Below are 26,004 nucleotides of genomic sequence, written 5' to 3' on the forward strand. Positions count from 1 at the left end.
AAACCAGCCCTTAGAAAGGAGAAATAAACTAATATAACTACCATACCTCCTATATACCATGAAATTGAGTTCTTTGATAGTGTTGATAAATTATATCTCATGAAGGTTCGTACTTCAACATAATCAAGTTGTTTAAAGTAGTCATGTTTTTTTTTTTTTTTTTAAAGATCAGCTGATGGTTTCATCACGGCAGTCTATTTTTTTGGAACCAGAAAGACTGACAGATGCATTTCAGCCTTCCTCTGATCATCATCGTGTGATTCATCAACGCCAGAAATTGAACCTAGAATAAGTATGACTCGAATAAAAATAAAACAAATGTAAGGTTTTATTTAAATTAAATTATTCGGTTCTGATCTCCTAAGGTCTTCATTTTAAGAATGTGTGAGGATCAAATGCATATTAGTCACAAGACTATATTAGTTTAGATCCAAAAAGCTTAAAATATTTGACAACTTAATAAAGCAAAACATGAGAGTTTTCTATTGGTTCATGGATTTTAAGTTAGTTTTGATTTATTAAGTGTCAAATATTTTAAGCCTTTAGACCTAAACAAACTTTTAGAATTTTGTGGTTAATATGCATTTGGTCTTCACAGATTTTCATCTTGAGGACCTTAAGAGAGCAGAACTGTGATACTTGAATTTTAGAGAAAAGGAAATAAGAGTAAAGTAGAAATGGTAGGTGTTATTGTACGTCACTACATTTATGATTTTAAATGTACCGTTATACACAACAACGAAAGGACTCCGAATCAAACTATATGGCAACTGGAAGAGCTTTGAACCCTTTGTATGTTTCCACAAGAGATCTTCCAACCATATTGCTCACCCTTTTGTCTAAGTATTCTTCCTTCATTATCTTGTTCTTAATGTACCACCATAGTTACTTTCTCTCTTAGAAAGTGGTGTAAATTCTTCTTATTTTTTGGATCTATGTGTGAAGGGACTTGGACCTTCGAAGGAGAGGTACTACTAGACTAATAGCCAGTGGGTGATGTAAATTATGTTTAGAGTGAATGAGATTCCTCTCGGGCATAAAGGAAAGACAATTGCTTCTGCATTTTCCATAGCGGGTTTCAGATAATTGTGTTGTTTACGTTAAAAATGAAAGATAGCAATAAGTTGCTTCTGCATTTTCTATAGCGGGCCCTTTCGACAAACTATTAGCTTATTAGTCAAGAGTCTTTCAGATAATTGTCCGTTATGTAAAAAATGAAAGAGAACAATGAATTGCTCACGCATTTGGCGTAGCCAACGTCTCTAAAAGGCTATTATCTTATTGGTAAGTGTCTCTCTGATAATTGCCGTGTCGTTACTGACCTATGAGGGCTCTCGGCCACATAGATAGCTCAATGTGTCATCAACACTTGACCTTGAGATGTGGATCGTCCAAGCTGCATTAGGTACAAAAAAAAAATAAAAAAAAAAATTAAGTGCAACATAGCTAAATATGGTTGGCTCCTTTTGACAGGTATAATAAAGCATAAGTGATTTTCGCACTCTTTTTCTTATTGTGCACATCTGTGTTTATTTTTAACTTTTAGATTGAATCTATCAAAAGAGAATTAATAGACATAAACAAATAGAGGTGCGCTGAGCATGAAAACAAGTGTGCAAAGAAAATTTTTTGAAGTGACTCTGAACCAAAAAATGAAGTGACTTACTTAAAGGGAATTGTTATTGACACTTCAAAAATCTTATTCTACACTCCAAACTTTCTATATTTGGAAAGAAAAATACACTTGTGAAGAATGTAGAATGAGATTTTTGGAGGGCCAATAACACTTCCCTATTTAAAAATGAAAATAAACTTTTTTTAACACGTATCAAGATTGTGATTTACCTGTAACGATAAAAGAAAAACATCTTGTTACATGTCAGAGTAAGGTATTTTCTTCTTAACTATATGTGTACCAGGTACCAACCAACACTAAATGAGCAAAACAAAGGAAGCTGGAAAACTGGAAAAGCAAGGCCTGCCTTTCAAACCAAAGGTCAGATCATATTCATTTAGTACCACTACAAGTGCAGTCTGGCATTAACTCCTTGGGAGTAGTAACGAAGAAGAAGGTAAAGACAATTAATTCATATAAAACTAAGTGGTGTAATGGAGCAACTGGTGGATAGGGTCTTTATTTTTAACTCACTGTATCACGAGTTCAAATTTTCCCGCTCTTTTTAGTACAACTTAGAATAATAATATCGTTGGCAATAAAAATGCAAAAAAAAAAAAAAAGGGCTGGAGTAATGGCATAGCTTTCCACGTTTCCCTTCATGCAGTAGAAATTAAAGACAAACCTGCTGGCTTTGGCCTCTTCTGTGCCTTCCTCATGTAACCTCCTTGCTAGCTAGCTATACATCACCACAGAAGAGCTACCTTTTATGCCCGTTGGTTTTATTGCGTTTCTGCATTTGCTTTTGCTTTGCTTTCTCTCTTCTGAAAAGAAGAAGGGGAAAATGGTTGGTTTTGGCTGTGGTGGTGGTGATGAAGAGGATTTTCAAGGATCTTCACCGACTCCTACCGTCACGCATAGCAGTGACAGCGTTGTTGTGGAGGGTGAGGAGGCGGCAGAAGTGGCGGAGGAGGAGGAGGTTGATCGCGAAACGTGTGATCTTCAGCTGCCTCAAGACCGAGTTCTTGCTGCGAAGCTCAGACCCCGCCTACGATGGACTCCTGAGCTTCATGCCTGCTTTGTTGATGCTGTCAATCAGCTTGGAGGCCTTCACAGTGAGTACCCTTCTCCTACTTCCTTGGCTTTGAGATTTTTCGCATGTTTTCGGATTTCGGTTATCTGATTTTATCACGCGTTTCATCTTGCAGACGCAACTCCGAAGAAAATCCAGGAGGCAATGGGTGTCCAGGGGATAACTCTTTTCCACTTGAAGAGCCACCTCCAGGTCTGTTTCATCCATGCATGATTCATTGATGGTTGAGGAAAATTCCTCGAAAAATATTCACAAACATAACCGGTTATAAACTTTTAATAAAAAAAATAGAATTAGATGAGCACTAAACTAAGACATATGTAAGCAAATGGCGCTTTACGAGACTAGCGAAAAGTAATCATGCCTATGCACCCTGGTGCAAGTTCAATCTCTCCGGATCCCCTTCCCCTACCAACTAACAATTTGACCCACAAATGCTATCATTTGTGAAAAAAAAACACTATATGACATGTAAATTGAGAAGGAAAACCTACAAATTTGTCCTAAATATGGGCCTCAAATTTATAGTGTTTTGGTGGTAGATTAGATTGAAAAGTTTTCACTATTTTATTTAAAAATAAAAATGAAATACATTAAAGTACTGAATTAGGAAGGCCTCATTGCACTTTCGCCCCTGGCCTCATTGCATTTTGGCCCTTGGCCTCATTGCATGTTCGTCTTACGCTTCAGTTTGCACTGAAACAGTTTTGTTAGTGTCCCTCGTATGTAAAAGTTTGTAACCAGTTTTGTTTGCGTATATTTACCGGAGTTCTATTGTTAAGTGCTAATAGTACTATATAACTTTTCAAATTTCACTCAAAGTTATTGACGTGGTAATCATTTTTGCAGAAATACAGACTTGGAAGGCACGCGGTGAAGGAATGGAGAGAGGGGACTCAAACCTGTATGTTCTTTTGCAAAAACTTGCTGCAGTAAAAATATACCAGTAATAATGTCCTTTACTAAACAGTTGATATAGTGATGAAATTAACTTGCGAGTTGTGAAAGAAATTTCATGTTTGAGTTGCTACATTAAGATTTTCACTGCCACTAAATGAAAGAAACCTCAGTTTCACAGGACTTGGAAGAAAGCGGAAGCACCTGGTAGTACTTCCACGCCCTCGCCCAAGCGATCCCGGAGAAAGTATGATTTGCTTTGCTCCTCAATCTTCTATACGAATGTACTTATTAACTTACTCGGAAAGGTAGATTGTTTCCGCACTCTCAGTTTCAGCTTATGTATTTTTGTCGCTTGATTTTCCTTTGATTTATTCAATCCGAAAGGTGGAAACAAGAGGATGAGTGCAGAAATAGAAAATGAGAGTGCGGAAAATCATTACTCTATTCGGGATTACCATTCCAAAGGTTCCGTTTTCAAGTGCATTATCTTGTAAATGCTATGATGTTTTATGTTTTGGGTTGTGGCTCCATGTATAGGCACTCTTACAAACTAGCTAAGGAAGCTCTAGATGAAGAAGGAGTTAGTATGCAAGTTGAGGCAAGTTTTCGAGTTCGGAAACTAATTTGGGAACTTATGTTGATAAATGTAAACCTACTTCTCTATTCATGGTACACAACTTTGCAGGTTGGGAGGCGATTGCATATCCGTCAGGATGCTGAGCGGAGATTCATGAATTTAGCAATGGAGAATGCATGTAAGAAGCTTGCTGATCAGTTTATTGGTGCTGCAACAGCCGCAGCCATACTTCACGGCATTGCAGGTGTAGGAAATTTGGAACCATACCCTGCATATCAGATGACCGAGGGAACCGGTATGCAGCCTAGTCTTGAAGGCCACCCGACCTCTCACGGGCATTCGGAGAATTCATCTGTCGAAAATTTCCTTACTCATGCCGATGATGACGAGAAAACGGAGGAGAGCTTGGACAATGACCCTGCAGAAGCTTACCTGGTCAACCCGGATCCAGATATGGAGTGATATGGCACTCTGGATGAAGGAACAAAATCACCTTTGTGTTGTTTCCTTGTGGAGTTTCATAAGTTAAGATTTACCTTTTGCCTTTTGGTGTAAAATTTTGGCAGCTTACGTTTGCTGATTTGGCAAGTTTCACTTACCAATGAACAGTAAAACAGTAAAAATTTTGAGTAATTTAGCGTTCGTTTGATAATCAATTCAGTTTTCGAGAAAACTAAAAACTGAAACATGTTCAGGTAATCGTTCTCCGTTTTCAAACCAAAACCAAGTCAAATTTTGAAAACTCGAAAAAGTAGCTTTCTAGTTTTCCTTTTTCAATTTTCTGAAAACTAAAAATAAATGATTATCAAACGCTCCTAAGCTCTCAACTTAAACAAAGTCAACAGTTTAACCGAACCGAATCCCATAAATCAACTTACCAGCAAAAAATCAATCCGTTGAGAGTTAAAAGAATTATCCAATTTACCTTTCCTTTCAAATACGAAATAGAAGAGAATACAAGGATTGAGGGTCCACAAATTACAATTTCTAACACAATATGATATGAAGTAAATGCGCAACACTAGTGAAGCAGTAAAACAAAATGGGATAGAGGGGTAAACGGAGAACTGCCGCTGGCGACGTCGCAAACGAGGACAGCACGCAGAAAACAAAGGTCTTCATGCACTATCATCGGAGCGCCGCTTGAGATACCGCAACACCATCAGCTTTCGGATGCAACCAAGTGTAAAGGCTAAATTTTTTAACAAAAGTACTTCTTACTCCTACATATAGCAGACTCACATTTCCCATCTGTTTGAATACAATGCCAGCCAACTGCTTTTCTAGTCGATCTTTACGGATGAGAAGAGGTAATGAACAAAGTAGAAAGACATGAGAAAGCCAATGGTGCCAGTTGACAACATGATTGCAGTTGCCATGATCAATGAATAACCGAGGTAAAGGATAGCCGACACAGGCCCGCTCAAACTCTGCAGGTCAAATACCAGGTAATTGATGGAGTACAGGAACACGTAAAAGGAAACTGAACCTGAGGCAAAGAAAGCCTTCCACCACCACCTCCAATCCTCCACACAAAGATGCATGTATGTGAGAACTACTGAAACTTCAGCACAAACGATAACCAACAACATAAGCACTATAAAAAGGAAACCGAAGACATAATAAAATCTTCCAAGCCAGATGCTAGAAAGGATGAAGAAGAGTTCAATGAAAAGGGTTCCAAACGGAAGTGTCCCAGCACCAAGAACAAGAAGCCATGATGGATATTTGCGTGCAGGAATCTCCCTCGGAATCTGGTTGGTTCTCACGGGATATGAAATTGGCTCAGCTCGTGTGCCTAGAAGCCTCCGAGAAGGGTGAGAGGCACGGAAATGCAGAACCAGAGGGAGATGAGTATAAAGTACAAAGAAATGGGAAGGGCACCAGTACTCTTGCTGCCCCATAGAATGAAATTCAGTATTGTAAGAATAACAAAGACAATTCCAGGAAAGAAACATGCCACAAACCAGGAAACCGATCTCCACCCTTCAGAAGTTCCCTTTATGGTTCTCCACATACGGACAGCAACATAACCAGCAATAATCCCAAGGAAGAGATATAGAATGATCATTCCTGTCAGTAGCATTCCTCGTGAAGCTGGTGACATGAAACCAAATGCTGCAAAGATGATAGTGACAACTGCCATCCCAGTAATCTGAACTCCATCCCCAACCATCACGCAAAGAAGCTTTGGAGAATCTGGTTCTCTGAACACATCTCCCACAACAAGCTTCCACCCAGAGAGCTCCTCATTCATCTGAGCTTGAGATTCTTTGTCGAGTTCTTCGTATCTTGTTAAATCCCTCCTCACCGTCCTTAGGAATATGACAAAAACTATACCAGCTAGGAAAAAGATCACCATTAATGAATTCAGAATAGAGAACCAGTGCACACGAGCACCCTCCATCTTCAGATAAGCATCCCACCTTGATGGCCATCTTGTATCACTTTTCACAAACTCAACCTCATAAGTAAATGATACTTTCTCTTGCTGCCTTATTATTTGAGCCTTTTCGAGCTCTGCAGGGCAACTTACAGGTTTGATAATTTCATACATAGCTTTTTTCTTCATGGCCTCTGGGTCGTATTTAATGCTACAAGGGTAAACCTCAAAGCCAACAATCTCAAACCCAGATGCCTTCTTCTTATCAGCTTCCGAAATGACACCCATGCCTTCTTCCCCAGTCCCAATTATCTGCACACCACTCCCTTCATACTCGTGAATCATAACCCTGAACTTGAGGTGATTGATGATGTAATCTTCTTTACTGTTGGGTGATGTGTACCCAACAGGAAACCCAGTCCACTGAATCTTAACCCCATTTTGATAAGCATATCTCATCGCGGGCAAATTATCAAGGATCATATTGACCTGATACAGATCGCGGGTTCTCTGTTTCAGCAGCTTTACGTCGTGCTCGGTCAAAGGATCTGTGGTACACAGGTAACGAGTCTCATTCACGTTCATATTAAAGCGGTACGCAGAGTTCTCGATCTCATCTCCCATAAGAAGTTCCCCGAGATTCTCAGCGCTTTTCTTGATGCCTTCAGGGGGTTTGCAATAAGGGAGACTGTAGTAGCTGAAGGGCAGCTCAGTCTCTATAGAAGTCAAGGAGTTAACTTTTGTAGTGATTTCTTGCCCTTTCGCATATGTATGCATGTAGCTTCCGGGGAGATAAAACCCATTACAGGTGTGCACAAAAACAACCAAAACATGCAGAGCCCATTTGATTGAGGGCATTCCCGGATTCAATATCGCCATCAGAACCGAAAAAAACACAACACTCACCACAAGTTGGAGTGAGCAGTGGATCTAAGCTAACTCTTACAGATGCATTCACCGATTAATCTACACAAATTTCAAACAAAAAGAATACTAATATCAGCCAAAAGAACACAAAGACTACAAATTTAAGCTAAAAACACAAAATTAAACATTTGGGTTAACAAAATCGATCAAGTACTTGTTAATTGTTCAATTTCTATACTCAAACTGCATCAGATCCCCTAATTAACAGAGCATAAACATTCAAATACTCACTCAACCAGATCTAACAACCAATAATATAATAAAAAACGCATACCCAGATCCAAAAATTTAAAATTACAACAAAAATCAAATCATGCGTTACGGAACTGCAACAGATCCATGAAAATTTTGAGAAATTGAGAACGAACCGTGACAGATCTGGAACCGACACGGTTGCTGAGCGGCCGTGGTGCGCGAGAGCGAAGCAGAATCCCGGCGTCCCCTTTCGCTTAATATTATGCTGCTGATGTTATCGCGAACAAGCCCGGAGGGGGTGAGGGAACTAACTGCTTTGTTAAAAAAATGGTGCGATTGGAGATGGGGAATTTGTTCTCTACGTACTCAAGTCGTATGGTTATATAGGGCCCCATCCCACTGTTGAAACAAAATTAGATTGGATCTTGGATTGGATGGGCGGTTTTCATTTGTTTTTCCTTGCTACAAAGTTACAAACAAAACTGATTTTTGGAAATATGCACAAATAAATCGTATTTGCTGAGTCTGATAGCGTGCGTTTACAACTAAGTAGTGCATTTAAGTGATTGATTACATGATGAATGAGTAAAGTTGATGAGTAATTTATCATCATGTTGACATCAAATTAAGTTCATTGTAAGCCCTTAGGTTAGTCGAGGGCATATGTGGACGGGCAAATAATAAATCACATTACGAAATCACAAATAGATCATAGGACAATTAGCATGACGGAACATTTTTTTATATTTGGATTTGGTTGCAGAAAATCAATTGTCATCATGTCATTATTGTGTGGTCGTTAGATGATCAATATGTCGTTATTATTAAAAACTGATCATTTCTATGATCAAATGTTAAAAAGTGATCATTCTTGCTAATTGCCCTAGAGCATAATTAGATTTGACATGTCACTTAAAACAACAAAACTTCTCAATATGTTATTTCAAATTGAATTTTGATGTTTGGATTTGACATATATCTCTTTGAAAATCGCTCTTACTTTGATTAAAACAAACAAATATAATTAGTTATTGACATTTTACCAAAAATTTTAAGCACTGGCTATAGTTAACGACATTCTCTATTCAAGATTACAACCTTCTAAGTGTATGTGAATTATTTTTTTAACAAGCTGCAATTACATCGACGATATGTACACAAGTGATTTAGCTACTTTCAACTCTTTAGTATCTTATTAACCATTATCGTAATTGTACGTTGTGAACGCGCTTTTCATTTGACTTAAACAACTCAACAACTAACCGTCTTGTCTTATACCTAACTAAAGGTTACTTATCTCGCCCAAGAAATGGAAACAATTGAGATTAAAATAGTAAATGGATGCGTAACGCGTGAGAATCTACATATAGATAAACTGATTTCGATTTGCAAACTTTTCCGTTTGATCATTATTATGCTTTATGGTAACGAAACTGCATTGTTGTCATCATTATTATTTGTTCTATTGGTTAGCAATTTTGTAAGTAAAATCCTCATCAAGGTTTGTGGTTGTAAAACTTCAACCTTTATCATTATGGTGTGATTATATAGCAATATTGTCAATAACGTTGCAATCACTGTATTTGGTAGGAATGTATAAACATGGATCTACTTTTTTGCTACATCCGAAACACATGTGGAAGTAAAGGTTAGAAACTTAAGCTTCAAGCCAAGATGTGTCGCATACGACCTTTATGTCATTTCTAATACTATCTTTAGCTAACTCACGATACCAACTGTGTTTTTGTCTTTATCTTGACCGGTTTCATGAAAAACAAGCTTGCGTTTAACTCATAAGAATGATTTATATAAAATGAATTTACCATTACATGTCGTCTTTTTTAATAATACAATGTCATATGTTAAAAAATTAACACATGTAATTAATTTTTAATAGAACAATACATCACAGTGGCAATGAATCAGTTAATAATACAATGTCATATGTTAAAAAACTGTTATATGGCGTTACAAGCCAATTCATATTTGTAGCACGTGCTTTATTTATTAATTATGTTTTGTAAAAGAGAAATTCTAAGGAAACTTTCTTAAAGTGTGATTCTTTTTGAACTCTCTACCACAGTTTAACATTAATTCTCGTGCTAATAATATAAAATATTGTGCAAAAAAATAAGACGTGTCATACAGTTTATCGAGAATCCCAATTTTGAGCGAATTTCCTTAACATATCTCTTTGTAAAATGTAAATTCATCGATCATTTATACGATAACACGTGAAACAACGAACTTAGTTAAGAATGAATGCATGTATGCACCATACGTCAAGTATGAAGTAAATAGTAACATTAATTAGGGTTCTAATATAGCTCTTTTAACATGTCATTTATTACACAGAGTCACAGAAAACAATAACAAACAACAAACAAAGGCCAAATTATATTAATTGTACAAACGTTACTTAATGGAACTTGAGGCTGGTCAAGATGTTGTTGTGAACCGGGTCAGCCAAGTGATCCAGAAGGTTCTGGTAGGGCCCCACACCAGTCACAAGAGCCTGAATAAAATAACCCAATATTGCCAGCATGGCAAGCCTCCCGTTCTTCACTTCCTTGAGCTTCAACTCGTTCAGCGACTTCTCATCTTTCCCAAACCCTAGAGGGTTGAACAAGGGCCCACCAGGGTAAGCCGGGTTCCCGGACCCACCCAAGTACTTCTCAAACCCCAAGAAGTATTGCTTGGCCATGGACCCGGGGTTGTACCAGTCCTGGAACCTCCGGTGCTCGGCGAACCCCATTAGGGCAAGTTCAAAGACAAAGAGCGTGTAAGGGTCGGCCCAATAGTTGTAGGTCCCAGCTGGCGGGATGACCCCTGTTTGAAACCAAGGCAGGGCAGTCTCGGGCGGGATTAGGCCGAGCTTGCCCAAGATTTCTGGGGCAATTGCACCCACTGCACCAAGCATGGCGTAACGTCCGTTGATGACTTCACCGTAGGCTAGCCACCTGGGCTCGATGAACCCACCTGTGCCGTCTGGGTCTGAGAGGCCCAATGGGTCGAATCCATAGTCGCCGGGAAGGCTGCAAGTCATATTTAACCATTTCCAAATACTCTCTTTTATTATGTGACAAGGTCAAACAATGAAAGACACACACAATTTTCTTTTCTGGTTTTTGAAAAAAAGGAATTTCATCACGGCAGTCCTCTTTTATGTGACTAGAATGACTACATTTTAACTTTTTTGGCCTCTATCGAACTCAAGACGTTTCATGTGAAAAACAAACATAATTTAATTGTCATTCCTAGCCCATCTTGTACATCTCATCCGAGCCAAATTTAAAACCTAGTTCCGCCAATGTAAGTAACACTTTGCAATCACACTGAAAAGAACAATCACAAATCGTTACCTGCCATCCAAGTAAGAAAGGCTCTGCTTGGAAGCAAACCACAACTGTCTGTCCGCTCCTTGCTGAAACCAAATCAAACAAACCACAAGATCATAAGCAAAGAACGTCAGTTGCGTTACACTAACCGAAATCAAATCATAACACCACGTGACGGTATTACGACCGCACCAAAAAATCACATTCACGTACCTTAACAGGAGGAGTAGAGGCCGCCCTTACGACAAAGGAAGCAGATTTTCTCGACCCAAATGGAGATTGGACGGCCTTTGCTCCTCCAAATATCTGCCTGGCAACCTCCTTTGAGGCCGTTAGAGAAGATGATGAAACCAGAGCTTGAGCTGCCATTCTCTCTCTCTCTCTCTCTCTCTCTCTCCTTATTGCTTCTGCCACTCAATATTTTCACTCAGTCTCTCAAATACCACAACTTCGTACATGTAACAAGGAAGATACGGAATTGGTGTGGGCCAAGGGGGAACCAAGATTTGTGGGCAATGTGGCGTTTGAGATCCTGGTGGAGATTGGTGCTGGACCCAGGTTTCAGATTAGGTTGAGATCTCACTGCCCAACAAAGTTTGTACACGTGGCGCCATTAACTGGATAAGAGATATTGCAAATTTCTCATCCGATATCTGATTTCACAAACTTGGTATTGGCTTTCCACAATTTTTTTTTCTTTTTTTTGCTCAAATATTTGGCACTCTGCAGAACACACTGGTTAGATCTCGTTTTGACATTTTGTCAAACATCTTGCTTCAAATGATAACCATGCTCAACGATAAAATTGAAGGAACATTGAGCCATTCCATGTGTGTATGTTAAATGAGATGGAGGCAATGCATATTTTGGTCATGTGGTTAATCATATGATTAGGCGAGCCAGACTCCACATCAGGTCGTACAGCCGTCTTCAAACCCGAAGACTCAATGAATCAATTGGGTACACAATGGGCCAAAAGGCCCAAAATAGAGCTCAATAAGCAACAGTTTGACATGGGCCTCGAAATTCAGTTATAACATAAATTGGACTCCAATGAGGTAAAGCTAGCCCAGATTCAAGCCCAAATTAGGAAAATGAAAAACGTGGGTCCCAAGGTCGACCGCAGAGGATCCCAACCCGTAAATCTCCCTTTCATTTCGCTTCCATAAACCCCTTCGCTTCGCCTCAGAGGTTTTTCTCATTCACCCACTTCCTCGCCTCTCTCCCTTAAACCCTAAACCCTAAACCCCAAATCTTAGCGTTTCTCTCTCTCTCCTCTGAAACCCTAAACCGCTTTAAATTACATAAAAATGATGACCACCATCCTGCGCCGTACGCCTACTATAGCCACGGCGCGGACCTTCGCCGCCATCGAAACCCTCCTGATCAACCACCATTCATTTCTCGGCGCGTCGGCCCCCGAGCTCGTACTCTCCGCAAATGGTGCCGTCGCCGGCGAGGCTAGGTTATACACCGTCTCGGCACCGAGGACGAAGTTGGGTTCTTCGTACGGGTATCAAGTAAGGGGCTTGCACGCGAAATCTGGGGCATTGAGCTTTCAAGCGTCGACGGCTCTGGGCGCGCAGCTCGCCGTTGAGTACTCCTACGACGAGTCGATTGGAAGGAGCGGCGACGATGACGGACTCGAGATCGCGAAGCTAGGGATTGCTAAGGAGATCGTGTCAGCTTTGGCCAATAAGGGTATCAGCAAGCTGTTCCCCATACAGGTGATTAATCATTTCCCAAATTTGTAGTGCTCTGTTTGGTTGATGAGAAAATGATTGAAAAATATGATTTTTTTTTTTTTTAGTTTTTTTGTTGGTTGATTTGTGTATGGACTATGTATTAATTCATTGTTTGGGGATTTTGTCTATAGAGGGCTGTGTTGGAACCTGCGATGCAAGGGCGGGATATGATTGGACGCGCTCGAACAGGAACAGGGAAAACTCTTGCGTTTGGGATACCCATTTTGGATAAAATCTTTAAACACAATGCCATAAAGGGGTTTGTTTCTCATATCAAAATCATTAGTTAGATTGTTAATGTGCTCGTTAGGGGTTTTCGGTATGATTATCAGATTTCCTCTTTGCAGCATTTTCCTTTTGTTTTTGGAGTATGGATTTGATTTATGTTTGATTATATATAGGCGTGGAAAGAATCCTTTGGCTTTGGTTTTGGCCCCGACAAGAGAACTTGCAAAGCAAGTTGAGAAGGAATTCCATGATGCAGCACCTGGTTTGGAGACAATCTGTGTCTATGGTGGTACCCCCATTTCAAGTCAAATGCGAGCGCTTGACTATGGAGTTGATGTGGCTGTTGGCACGCCTGGTCGTGTAATTGATCTTATCAATAGGGGAGCCCTGAATTTAGGGGAAGTTCAGTTTGTTGTTCTTGATGAAGCTGATCAGATGCTCCAGGTGGGATTCCAGGAGGCTGTAGAGACAATCTTAGAGAGGGTACCAAAGAAACGTCAGACGTTGTTGTTTTCTGCAACAATGCCCAATTGGATTAGAAAGCTTACTCAGAATTATCTAAAAGATCCAGCCGTTATTGATCTAGTAAGTATGTTTTTTTTAGTCTGTTCTACGTCGACCTTGTGTAGCTATTTGTAGGATCGGATCATAAGAGTGGCATGCTAAACCGAGCACAACCACCTTAAAACAGAAGGTTTTCTCTTCATTTCAAAATTGTTGTGGTGCTTAATGGATGTGACCTGATGGTTTCTATGACTGACAAGAATACTTTTGGTTAAATTGAATGAGCAACTTGTCTTGTCCATTTGTGTCTGGATATTTAGTGAAAGTTTGCAAAGACGGAAGAATTAGGTTTCTAAAAAAAATTCAAATTACAGTAGCGGCAATAAGTTTTCTGGTGATTTTTTTTTGGTAACATAAAAACTACTAGTCTAAAGATGGCTAATGGGATCGACATATTCATCTGATCATATTTGCTAACTGAGAGCTGACATGTGCTTTAGGTTGGGGATTCTGATCAGAAATTGGCAGATGGAATTTCTCTATACTCGATTGTTTCGGACTCATATGGAAGAGCATCAATTATTGGACCACTTATAACAGTAAGTAATCTTAACCTTTTCAGCTCTTACCTTTTCCAACATCTGGTCCTTCCTCACCATCAAGTATGTGTGTTTGTTAGGAACATGCAAAAGGAGGAAAGGCTATTGTTTTCACTCAGACAAAGCGTGATGCTGATCGGTTGGCATATGCCATGTCAAGAAGCTTTAGATGTGAGGCTTTGCATGGGGATATTTCACAAAGCCAGAGGGAAAGGACCCTTGCTGGTTTTCGAAATGGGAATTTTAATATTTTAGTTGCCACTGACGTTGCTGCTCGTGGGCTTGATGTACCCAATGTTGATCTGGTGAGATTTATTTCACGATTTACTTTTGATTTTGTTTCATTTATCTATGTCTTTGTTTATGCTCTAGTTGATAATCACTAGACAATTTAATACTATATTATTCTCTAATCAAGCAGTTATTACAACATGTTCTCTTTCCCTTCCCTTCCATTAGCTTTCATGACTGAATTAAAGCTTTTAAATACTGAAGCATTTGGCACTGATAATGTTTTGGATTCAAATTAAGGAAAAGGAGTTGGATTGACTTTCTTCGCTTTCTTGGTCTTAGGTGATACATTATGAGCTGCCAAATAATCCAGAAATATTTGTTCACCGGTCTGGCCGAACAGGTCGTGCTGGGAAGAAAGGAAGTGCTATTCTTGTATACACACAGGCTGAATCCAGGGCTGTTAGGACTATTGAGCAAGAAGTAGGATGCAAATTTACTGAGGTAAAGATGAAGTTCTTTTACATTTGCATCTTTGGATTTCAGGGTTTTCTTTGGGTGGACGCTGCTTTTAGTTCAAGGCATTGAGATTAACACAACTCTGAAGTTGATTATCATGTGTTTTTGGGTAAATTAATTAATAGGTTATATGCCGAAAGTAGCTTGACAGTTTATACGCTCAGGATGGTGTGCAGTGCTGTGCACTTTCCTGTTAAAGTCTCTAAATGAATGATACTCATTCCCATTAAGGATCTGTGTTTCCTCTAAAATGTTTCTGTGGGGTCTGGATTCACGTGCATGCTCTCTGCCTATCTGATTTACTTCTTAGTTTGAGTCGAAGCTTACCAGAGGTCTGACATAGTCCTCTCTGGTATTGTATGGGGAGCTTCGCATCATTTTTTGCATGCTTGGATGCCTCATAAATTGCAATCTGTATATTTCTTGGAGAAAATGTCTGCTTTTGTGTATGTTGCACCCTAGACTGATTATCTCATTACTTTGTGATCATCAGCTCCCCCGGATTGCTGTTGACAGCAAAAGCATTGACATGATGCCTGACATGGGTAGAGATCGATCTGGCACTGAAGGGTAGTCGATTTGGTGCTCCTTCGGGACCAGGTTTTGGCCGTCTTGGTGGGTTTGGTCGTTCCAATAGCTATGGTGATTCTTCTGGTCAGATGGGTAGATCTAGTGGGCCTCGTCCCGGTCGTTATGGTTCCTTCGGTGATTCTCAATCTGGAAGTGGGTTTTCCGGATCTAGTTCAAACCATGGAGGAAACTTTGGTAATTCAGGTTTTGGTCGTTCAAGTGGTTTCGGTAGTTCTGACCGCTCAAGTGGTTTTGGTAGTTCTGACCGATCAAGTGGTTTCGGAGTGTTTGGTAGCTCTGATCGATCTGGTGGTTCTAGGAACTTTGGTTCGGATCGCCAGGGTGGACTTGACAATAATTCTAGCCGTTTTGGGAGCTTTGGGAATGACAGGTTTTGATGATGATCAAAACAATAGCAGACCCTTCGGATTTTATTCATTAGCAAGTCTGTTTATTTATTTCTTCTTTATGGTTGATCTTTGCCATCCCACACATTTACTGGCTCAGGTTGGTTTCTTTTAATTGACATATTCCTCTGCTCTTGGGTGAACAGCGCTGACGATTCACTGACACGTCTGTCTTGCAATGTCAGTTAAGAAGATACGGAACCCAGGAGGAGAGAATTATCAAGAACAATTATTTGATTTCATGAACCGAAGTTAGAGGGGGCGTGTAGCGAAGTGGTGCAGGCCCGCTTATGCACCTCGGACTCCAAGGAAGCGTCTTTTTAGGTGTTTTTTTCTTCTGTTTATATTAAGTTTAAAATTTAGAATATGAAACGAAAGTCATCTTATTCGGATTAGGAGAGGAGGACTCCTAAATTAATTCATCTTTTTAGTGTTATTGTGTCCATGTTTCGATTTTACGTCGTTTATTTGAGGTCGTGTTATTCCTTGAGATTAGATTTAAGCTAACAGACCATGTCCAACCTGACAAGGGGCAATTCTATTAATTCCAGGCCTTTGTGGTTGGAGCATTTCAATTCTCTCTTTTACAGCATCCCTTCTTTAAATTTTAAACCCTCGGAGTTGTCTTCGGTAGCTTAGTTCAACTTTTTAAACAGTCTTCACCGATCGATTGCAAATTAAGGTCCGCTTTTCAGGCAATTATGATTTGACTTAGGTTCTCTTCCAACAAAGTAAAAACTCTGTTTCAATAAAATTTACACTTACGCATATTAATGCGCGTTGTCGCGTTTTGTTTGGGAGCGTCTGGTTAAAGTCATTTGTCTTGAACGCATGTAGTGTCTCCGGGAAATACTTTCTACCTCCCTTAGGGCATGTGATTTTAACATCATTTAAACATTCAGCTATGCGCCCCTATTCATTTTTGGCCTTCGGTTTAAAGAAATCAAAAGAGAATTAAGAGACGATAATTCGAGGTTTATAATGATAAAATAAACACCATATATTCAAGTTACAAATTATTCTCAGATTGATTGGGATTTCAGTGTACGTACGCCAAGCCAAAAATAGCGAAAAGTAAATGGCAGTAATCTAATTTCTACTTAACGCGAGATTTAATACAATATTTTGTCCTATGAAATATCCGTCCGAAAGCGACGCATGAGATTTAGCAAAACAAAAATTAAAAAAAAAGAAAGAAACAAAGAACCATGGCATGATTTACATTTGTAGGGTGTAAAATGTTGTCATGCGTTGAAGAGCTTCCTGAAAGGCCCGTCTTTTCGATCTTTTGCAGCTTCGGTTAAAGCCAGGAACCTCTTGAACCCTGTTGTGGCTGCACCTCGCCCGAGTGCAGCTGCTCTGGTTAGCACATCGTCTCTGGATGCGATAAGTCCGGCTGAAGCAGGATTTGATATCAGAGCAGCTGCGGGGGCAGTTGGGAGTGGGATTGGTGGTGCAGCAGGTGGTGGGAGAGAAGGTTGTGTGATTCCCGGGCCGTGCTTGTTAAAGTCATCCAGTATACTTTGCTGATCTGCTTTCTTAAGACCCTGCACATTCATACTCATATTCAGTGAAACATGCATCAAATTAATGGGGTCATCCAACTCGTAACTCTTTTGGATTAATTCATGAAGTGGTATAAATCCGCAGATTTCTTTCATTGTTCAAAATAGTTTGAAGAACAGAAATGCGCTAAAATGCAATGTCTGCTTGCAAGTTCGTCTCCTCTAGTTTCTTAAGAACTTTGATTTGATTAATGGAATGAGCAACAATGTCTCATGTGAAAAATGAATGGACGCGAAAAGGCAGGATAAGTTGATGATTACCTTGAGTTCCAAAATTCGCTGAAACTCCATTGGCGTTCCCTCTGGTAGTAACGCACGATATGTATCCGCAACAGAATCAATTGGCGACAGTATGACCTATACGCAAAGACAAGATAAACCTACTTCAGAAAAGAAAACCAGAGGCTGCCAGAATGAGTACCAACAAACTGATACTTACCTTCAGAAGTGCTTCAGCTTTGCTCATCTCCCGGCTTACAAATTTCGAATAGCTAGCAGCACGTGATGTCTGTTTGAAGAAATATATTGATCTTTTAATAGGTTTGATTTGTGTGCTAAGAAAAATAACCAGTCAATTATGACGAAAAAACTATCAGGGGCACTTATGAGTAGGAATCAAGAAATGATTTTCATGCTTTAAACCCTGGAATGTATACTTTAGGTGAGTGACACTAATAGGATCCTAATACCATAAACGAGGAAGGAGCTACTTGTACTTTAATAGTTCTGATCATACTTGTAACTATAAACATATATCAACAATTCACTCACTTGGTGACCAAGGGATGGTATCTCCAAAAGAATTGTCTTTACAGCTTGAGTATCCAGTAGCATCTGCAATAACATACAAAGCATTTTTTTTAATCTCAGAATCACATCAATCAGTCACGATGTTCACTTCTGATATAAACTACAAAAATGCTTGGAGAAAAAAGAAATACATTTGATAAATGCATAAGAACAATATCCTCTAGTAGAAACATATATATAAAACAATTCAGGATGAAGTTTGATTGATTGATTTCTATCACAAGGTAAGATTCAAACTACTTCGAATTCAAGACTCGAGGGAAGTGGTATATGTATCCCTTAAATCTCATTTGAGAAGTGACTATATATACTTGTCCTCATTTCTTGATTTAAACAAGATTAGGTTTAAAAGGAAAAGGAGACGATTATAAGGAAAGCAGGCCCTACTTGTTGCGCTCCAGTTTCTGATATTTGCTTGCATTTGAAAATGTTAGTAAAGAAACGTGGACCAAGAGATGACGCAAGCTGCACAGATGAAGAGATTGGAACAACATTAGCAAAATGTTCAGAAAGGACTTTGGTGTTAAGTATACGGTAGACAATTGTGTGAAGGATGGTGGCACACAACTTTAAAATGGTTGAAGAAAGCATGTCATATCAATAAAACAAAGAAAAGTGAAAAAAAAAATGGAATAAATAATGATTCATGAACCTAGGAAAACAAGACCAAGATCTGTGGAAAAATGTTAACATGAAACATGTCTACCCCTTGTATTACCTTGTCTAAGAAAAATTGGAAGTAAATCGGTGAAAGAAGTGTTCCAAGGATAGGAATACTAGTAACGAGGATCATATTTATGCCATTAACATACCTGCAAAAAGGTGGATGTGGTCACTTGTAGAAAGTGTGTATTGGATGTAAAAGAGCAAAACTTAGATTAATGGTAGCTTACTCTGATTGGTCACCAACACTTTCAAGCGTAGCCCATGGAACTCGTGTCATTGCAGCCATTTCAGCATCAAACTTAGTTTCTAAGCCATGCACCAAGGTTACTAATGCTTTTGTTATAACGGCTGAAAATTCATCCTGCATGATTGCATAACTCTTGTAGAAAATGAACAGGAAAAAAAAAAAGCCTTAGGTGAACTTATAAAATAGGCAATACCTGCACTTCCGACATATCCACCCCATCAGCAAACTGAGTATCAATTATTTTGGATACACTTTCAGCCAGTTCACCAGACTGCAAAAAATTAAAACATAAATTAGCAAGAATTTATAGTAGTTTTCCTTCTTGTACTATTGTGTATGTCTATAAATAAATATGTGAACACCAGATTCAGTGCTAATCATAAAACAATGACACCTCACAATGGTTTCAGCAATAAAACATGCCATGTCAACTAACTCTATAGAAACCTGAGAAACCAACTAATACTGACAACAATTTCCATCAGAAACTCAGTGTACATGGTAATCACGTGTATTGATGATAATTACAAGCATACACGTTATACACCCATGTTAAAATTTATACCAAGATTCACATGACACATAATGGCAACATACTAATGCAGTCAGTGATGAATACAATAAGTAGTTGATTCATTTTCCACTCAAGTTATTATGGAGGTATGTGTGTCAAACACCTTACAATCATAGACTGTAATGTAAATCATTACATTAATCGGTGCCTTTGTTAACTTCTACCTTTTGTAATGCGAAAATAAAAAAATACATCAGACAAAAAGAATCATCTAGTTCTTATTTATCCAGAGGTTCCCATCAGACATAGTACCCCTTTCTCATAACTGTAAGTTTACGTTGAGATGAGGCATTATAGCTTCACTCGCACGTAGGAATCAAGCTAACACTCAAAAGTCAGAGTAGCTGTATGTCTCTAAAAAACTACTTACCGTCTTATGGCAGTACTCAGCTGAGTTGACAATGTAACAAATCACCCTTTCATCTCTGTCAGATGTCTGCTAAGCGTAAAAGAAAAATAGCATCTATTCAGAATAACAAGAATTTTGTGAAATGTCATGAAGCTTAAAACTGGTCCCTTTATACCTTATCTGTCCGTCCATACCAGTTGCAGCTGCAACGATCCCTGTACCACCTTTAGGCAGTCTTACAAAAAGCTTTGTTGCATATGCTTTGAGAATCCTTTGAAAAACCTAAACTTGGAAAGAGGCACATATCATATTCTGGTTAATAAAAAATATCTAATTATTCGTACTGCTTAAGTCGCAAAGAAGAAACATGCATTTTTCTAATCTTTGAAGGCGGCTGAAGTAGAATAGTCTTGCAACAAAAAATGATGGCCTATAATCACTATGCATCCACAATAGAGTGTTGTTTATGGATATGTAATATTGTATGCACTACGTGTGTCAACACCAATTAGGATATTAAGTGAGGAACTTCTAGAAAGTACCTTGAACAAATTAAATAATGTCTGGTTCTTTGTCAAAGCACTGCATCGCTTTAAGCTCCTCTTGATTATAAGAAACAACTGCAAGACCAAAAAGTGCAACCAAGTCACATTATCTAACATCATTAAAGAAATAACCATGACCTAAAGAAAATTAGGTCATATAAGATTCTAAGGCATAGTTCTAAGAATTCAGTGTCCAGAAGAAAAAAGTTTTCTTGAAACAATAAAGGATCTACAAGAAATCAAGAATATACCAATTTGAGTATTGAATAACATTTCAACATTCATATCACATAAATAAGTTAAAGAATGACATCAATAAAACTAAGAGTGACTGAGTCCAGTGGAAAAACGCACTGTCCCCAAATCAAAGGCTTTTAGTCTTATTCAAGTCATTCTCATTAACTGCAACACTAAACTTCTAAAGCGACGGTAGAAAAATAATGAAAATCTAAGTGCTTACCTGGATGCTACTTGATAAAACATTATTCTGACTTCCCTCCTCAATGTCCCATGTTTCCTCCTATTGGAAAGATGAAAACAAAACTTAAATCAAAGAGGTAAAAACACGAGCAAACTATTGAACATATGTTATAAGAAGTAATAAACCTATTCTACCTGAACAAGTTTCTCCAAATTCTCCATCAGTGTCTTCTCTTCTAGTTCTGTGTAAACATTCAAGTGAGGCTCAAAGCAAGATGAAATGATTCCACGGAAGTTGAACTGCAAAATCAACCAGTACAAGTAATTCTCAGAAATTATAACTATGAGAAGGTAGACTTAGCACTAAAATACAAGAGGACCATAATAGTAGACTATAACCACAAACATGACGATATCTTAGTCATCTTACCATAGTAATAACCCCAAATTTTAAGCAGGATACGACAAATCTCACATGGATTGCTTACAAATATTTACAGGATACACTCAAGCAATCTCACTATATAAGATTCACCATTATAGTATGCTAAAGGTAATGTAGAGAAGGAATGGCATATACTAGAAAAGTCAAAATGTAATTATACACACTCATGGCTTATTTCATTTCATATATATTAAGGGGTTACCTATTATGAAAGGATACAAGTAGTAGAAAAAAAATTACCCCAGCTGCAGGCGCTGATAACTCTTTATCCTTTTCCTGGAAAATGAAAATCAGAAGGAAAGCTTATTAACTTGATGGTATATGGAATTCACATTGTGAACATTTCAACCATATTAAGCAATACATAGCATGCATACCTCTCTGCTACTTTCCTGATGTGCGGCAAGCTTTTTTTCATACTTCTTTCTAATATCTGAAGCGCTTTGACTAGTGTTTTCCCCTCTACCAATTTCTTCAATCTCATTTCCGACCTCCCTGCCTCGAGTACCACCACCAAATTTCTCTGCCAATTCATCCTCAAATTCAAGAGTTCGCTGTAGTGCCTATAGACAGCAGTCAAAACATTAAAACCACCAACAAATGATAAAAGTTTTGAAGGCCATGAGAATGGATATAAAATGTCAACTACATGAAGATTTTTTTGTTATATTTATCACTAGCATATCACTTACAAGAAGCCTAAATATAGATGTGCCACTTGAGGTAAGGAAATGCTTAATGAGTATAGTTTCCCATATGAAGTCTGATTAGGCAGATCTAACCAAACTTGCAAAGACAATCCAATCACAACCATAATTGGGTTTGGTTCAGTTTTCTCTTTCTATTGTTTTTGTTTCCTAGCATAAACTTCACCGATTCATTAAAGAGAGCACCTAGCGACTGGAAGATCTCAAGGAGACAAGCAATGCATGATCCATATGGCTCCAAAAATATAAATTAAATATGCATGCACTACATCACTCATGGGTTGTTTAAAGGTTTCAACAGATGTACCCAATATTATTAAGGAAATGACAAAACTAAGGTTTTGTACTCTGCTGATAGGTTCAACATGGTTTCTATATAAAAAAAAAGGATCTCTCACTTGTTTACTGACCCATTTCCAGTTATTTTCATGAAGCAAAACAAATGATATCACATCATATGGACAACGAGTTGAAAAACAAATTGTAGAGAAAACTGAGTGCAACAAGAGACAGATGGTTGCATTTATAGCCAAGCCAAAAGGGAAGTGGATTAAAATAGTGCAAGAAGATATGATGACATAATGATATTCGATTCAAATGCCTCAAAAAGGTTGAAATTGGGTTTATCTGAAGTCTGAACTTAGGTTGTTTGCGCAGCTTCTACAAGAATAGACAAGAATCAAACTAATCTAAGACAAATCAAAGAAGCACCAAATATCACTCCTCAACTACATGTAAAAGCAATCCAACATAATAAATTAGAAATATGGCTTACCAATAATAATGTCCCAACATCAGGCTTTTCTTTCTGATTATTATGTATATCTTCCAGCTGCTTTCTGAAAAAAAGAACAATACAAAAAAGTTTTAAATTTTTAAGTTTCTTTGAATTTCTCTGGTAAAATCAGATGTTAACTAGAACCCACTATGTCCTGAGGGTCAAGTAAACGCTAAAAGGAAACGAATAAAAAGTCAACCTCAAAAGTAAACTAGGTTAAGTGTCTTTTATGGAATTTTGCTTCAAACATTTTTCTTCTCCTCTGATTAAAAAAAAAGATTAAGGAAACTAAAATTTCAAAAAGTAAATGAAGAAAAGAAAGAAACATGTATTTTATCTGCTATGTGTGATGGCATTACTCGCCCCCCCCCCTTTCTACTTAGTTACACGTGTGACGACCAGCACATAGAACACTACAATGTTCAGGTTTTTTTCTTGAAGCACTATGTGGAAACCTTGAATATCATAAAGATGGCAACAGGAACGACAGTTTCCAAATGTTAAATGTTCTTTTTCAGTATTTTAAAAAGTTGATGGCCACATTTTTTGTAAAAGAAAAACTAAGAAACTTCCACCCTCTATGAAAAGGAATTGAAGTTATCAACAAAATATGATATCGAAGGGAAGTTGATTGTACCTTGTTTTTTTACAGAACTGAATACAAAGCCGATAAGGAACATGCCATGAAGTAGGAAAGATTTTCCAGATTTCTTCATTTGTTCTCATACGACGCTTTATCCATGCATATCTTCGTTCAGTTTTATCCAACTTAGCTAGTTCTACAAACAGAGAAAACAAGATTAAATTCAAAATAAAGGACAATTAAAGTTAAGTCTTCATACATACTGAATGCATCTTTGCTAAGAATAACATCAAACATGAACACACACCAGCTCCTTCAAAGATTTGCTCATAGGAAGTAAGTTCCCTGCTGCAAAAGTTATTTACTAATTCTTCCCTCACAGATGGCTCTAAAGCATCAACAACCAAGCAAGCATCAGATAACTGCTGAAGTAAATTAGTTTCCTCCGACTCCTTTCCAGTACCTAAGCTGAGAATAAACCGCAAAAGAGAAGATACTAAGGATCTATGAGTCAAAGACAGCAAAAACATTATAGTTGCAGAAGGTTAACTAAGAGTCCTAGACAACAACTCCTCCATATAGTTCCTGCCTTAAATAAAATCTAAGGCACACACATCCTGACAAAGCATAAAGAATATAACCAAGTGCTATAATTATTAAAGCCAAAACCAAGCATTAACAGCCGTTTAATGATCTATCCTTTTAATGGTCTACATACTTAAATATGATTTGTTATACGCCACTGCAAATTATTTTAAACACTTACCTTGAGAAATCGGAAAACACGTGCGACTTTAGAATTTGTTTGATATTCTTAAATTTTTCCCTCAGCTCGGTGATTTTTGGAATGTCCCTGTAAGCTTCAAAATGGCTACATAACTGGTTCACTGCCTGATACGCATCATAAACTAGAATCAAAATGAAGCACATTCTCAAAATTCATATAAATCTAATCTTCTAAAACTAGCAAATACTTCTCAATCATCTTTGTATAATGCAAAAGTTCGTATCAGGAAGAAAACAATTCTACTCCAAAGATGTAACATAAGAAAAATAACACAAAACGCATGCAAACAATGCACATCATTTCGTATGAGGATCTTCCAATTGCTTAAATAGAGTGTAATAATAATTGGATGCTACAAAAGACTAAAGCATAATTGAGAACTTCAATTGAAAGGAATCACAAAGTAACCTCCTTTTTTACCTATAGTAAAATGACACTGTATAATAGCAGATAGGTTACCTCCAACTGTGCAGCTGCCTCTTTATATTGTCGTTTTGAAGCCATTACTTGAAGCTGCTCAACAGCAGAGACTGCCATGTTACAAAAGAAAGGGTACTCCCATGAGAATGTAATATGAAGGCATTCATCGTCAGTTTCTAATCAGTGTCAAACAGTTGATTGATAAATCTTGATCAATCATCACTGTAAAAATCATAAACAAGCAACTAACCGAGCATGGTCAGGCGATGAAGAGCAGTAATCGTCGTTGTTATATGCTTCTTTGCAAAGTCTAACTTCTTAATGTCGCGACATATTTCTTGAACCATTGTCTCACTTTGCTCAGCTTTCGTTTTAATTTCGCGGATTTTATACATGAGTTCCTGCCTTAGAGCATTACAAAGTAAATAAATAAAACAAAAAAAAAAAACAACAAACTAAAGAAATTAAAGCCACATAAAATCGATTTACAACACATTACAAGCTTTGATTTTACAAGCCTTGATTTTGCAAATTAACCAGAGAGTTTAAGAACAGACCTCCACGGCATGCGTAGCAGCGGCGAGATCTTCTTTCGCTTTCGTCCCCGAATTGCTCTGAAAGAAAAAAGCACCAGCCAATCCATCAAAAACCACAACACTAGTAAAAAAAAAGGTGCAATTGCAGCTGTGAGCTCAGAGCTCAAAGGGCAGAGGCAACGACCTGCTGGCGAACCGCCGCTAAAATTTCGGCATCGACACGCCGAATCTCACTGTGTATCTTCTGCATTAGTGGTTCCACACCAGATAAAGACGCCTCTGTTTGCACAATTCAAAGAATTCAAAGAGTAAGTCCAACACCTACACATTCCGCTTATACAAATTCATACAGATACAGATATAGATATATATATATGGAAAGAGAGAGAGAGAGAGAGAGAGAGAGAGAGAGAGAGAGAGACCTGTGGGGAACATCTGGTTGATGTATTCCAAAGCGCTTGACTTGTCCATGGCTGCCAAATTAAGCTCTGAGCTCGCTGCGTTGAAGTAATGGATGGCAGAAACAGTTGGAAGAAGGAGATCTGAGAATTTGGAGAGTGGATTCTCTCTCTGTTTCTCTCTCTCTCTCTCTCTCTGAGAGTTGGAGCTTTGCTTTCGACTCAGCAATGGCGCTGGAAGATGGATCGATCTAAGATCGACGAGATTGCGTGAACCATGTTTCGGAGGAGCAACGAGTTGGAGCGGGCCAGAAAGCGCGGGTTTGATCCCAATATGGGCTGA

At 38.3% G+C, this 26,004-nt stretch overlaps 4 protein-coding genes and 1 pseudogene across 5 annotated transcripts; 2 read left to right on the forward strand and 3 right to left on the reverse strand.

Annotated features, from left to right (window-relative positions):
* Nucleotides 1-2,147: 2,147 nt before the first annotated feature.
* On the forward strand, nucleotides 2,148-4,837 carry LOC125474142 (annotated as a pseudogene).
* A 260-nt stretch (nucleotides 4,838-5,097) lies between these two features.
* Nucleotides 5,098-8,060, reverse strand: LOC125474490 (transmembrane 9 superfamily member 12-like). Its single transcript, XM_048578302.1, is given in 3 exon segments — nucleotides 5,098-5,986; nucleotides 5,989-7,534; nucleotides 7,864-8,060. Coding segments are annotated over 2 exon segments (1,977 nt in total). The 5' UTR covers nucleotides 7,448-7,534; nucleotides 7,864-8,060; the 3' UTR covers nucleotides 5,098-5,468.
* Nucleotides 8,061-9,979: 1,919 nt separating this feature from the next.
* Nucleotides 9,980-12,301, reverse strand: LOC125474493 (photosystem I chlorophyll a/b-binding protein 3-1, chloroplastic-like). The gene is made up of 4 exons (XM_048578306.1): nucleotides 12,292-12,301; nucleotides 11,242-11,425; nucleotides 11,053-11,114; nucleotides 9,980-10,725 (listed from the first exon to the last, which is right to left on the reverse strand). The coding sequence occupies exons 2-4, from the start codon at nucleotides 11,395-11,397 to the stop codon at nucleotides 10,110-10,112; spliced, it is 834 nt and encodes a 277-aa protein (XP_048434263.1). The 5' UTR covers nucleotides 11,398-11,425; nucleotides 12,292-12,301; the 3' UTR covers nucleotides 9,980-10,109.
* On the forward strand, nucleotides 12,274-16,267 carry LOC125474492 (DEAD-box ATP-dependent RNA helicase 53, mitochondrial-like). Its single transcript, XM_048578305.1, is given in 8 exon segments — nucleotides 12,274-12,755; nucleotides 12,905-13,032; nucleotides 13,175-13,586; nucleotides 14,006-14,104; nucleotides 14,185-14,409; nucleotides 14,678-14,839; nucleotides 15,348-15,419; nucleotides 15,421-16,267. Coding segments are annotated over 8 exon segments (1,917 nt in total). The 5' UTR covers nucleotides 12,274-12,338; the 3' UTR covers nucleotides 15,823-16,267.
* A 567-nt stretch (nucleotides 16,268-16,834) lies between these two features.
* Nucleotides 16,835-25,822, reverse strand: LOC125474491 (vacuolar protein sorting-associated protein 53 A-like). Of its 2 annotated transcripts, XM_048578303.1 has the most exons (24): nucleotides 25,686-25,822; nucleotides 25,448-25,542; nucleotides 25,285-25,341; nucleotides 24,978-25,128; nucleotides 24,767-24,837; nucleotides 24,287-24,411; nucleotides 23,828-23,988; nucleotides 23,575-23,716; nucleotides 22,935-22,998; nucleotides 21,830-22,015; nucleotides 21,693-21,728; nucleotides 21,203-21,307; nucleotides 21,048-21,107; nucleotides 20,585-20,662; nucleotides 20,219-20,324; nucleotides 20,064-20,131; nucleotides 19,313-19,390; nucleotides 19,100-19,233; nucleotides 18,925-19,018; nucleotides 18,594-18,671; nucleotides 18,168-18,230; nucleotides 17,836-17,904; nucleotides 17,658-17,753; nucleotides 16,835-17,378 (listed from the first exon to the last, which is right to left on the reverse strand). In XM_048578303.1, exons 1-24 carry the CDS (start codon nucleotides 25,732-25,734, stop codon nucleotides 17,076-17,078), a joined length of 2,469 nt encoding a protein of 822 aa, XP_048434260.1. In that variant the 5' UTR covers nucleotides 25,735-25,822; the 3' UTR covers nucleotides 16,835-17,075. The 2 variants fall into 2 exon arrangements, with proteins under 2 accessions (XP_048434260.1, XP_048434261.1); XM_048578304.1 differs by lacking the exon at nucleotides 25,686-25,822 and having other exon boundaries at nucleotides 24,978-25,132; nucleotides 25,448-25,540.
* Between the last annotated feature and the right edge of the window lie 182 nt (nucleotides 25,823-26,004).

The sequence above is a fragment of a genome, unplaced genomic scaffold (genome assembly GCF_019419815.1).
Source record: "Pyrus x bretschneideri cultivar Hongxiangsu unplaced genomic scaffold, Pyrus_bretschneideri_v1 Contig12, whole genome shotgun sequence".
Taxonomy (NCBI): Eukaryota; Viridiplantae; Streptophyta; class Magnoliopsida; order Rosales; family Rosaceae; genus Pyrus; species Pyrus x bretschneideri.

Bases quoted from the DNA above. Each gene is read 5' to 3' on its own strand.
- LOC125474493 (XM_048578306.1), bottom strand. From the start codon at position 11,397: ATGGCAGCTCAAGCTCTGGTTTCATCATCTTCTCTAACGGCCTCAAAG. The intron at 11,115-11,241 runs GTACGTGAATGT...ATTTGGTTTCAG, and splicing joins CCTCTACTCCTCCTGTTAAG to CAAGGAGCGGACAGACAGTT. The intron at 10,726-11,052 runs GTAACGATTTGT...TATGACTTGCAG, and splicing joins CTTTCTTACTTGGATGGCAG to CCTTCCCGGCGACTATGGAT.
- LOC125474491 (XM_048578303.1), bottom strand. From the start codon at position 25,734: ATGGACAAGTCAAGCGCTTTGGAATACATCAACCAGATGTTCCCCACA. The intron at 25,342-25,447 runs GTCGTTGCCTCT...TTTTTCTTTCAG, and splicing joins TAGCGGCGGTTCGCCAGCAG to AGCAATTCGGGGACGAAAGC. The intron at 21,729-21,829 runs GTATGCATGCTA...TTCATTTTCCAG, and splicing joins ATCAGGAAAGTAGCAGAGAG to GAAAAGGATAAAGAGTTATC.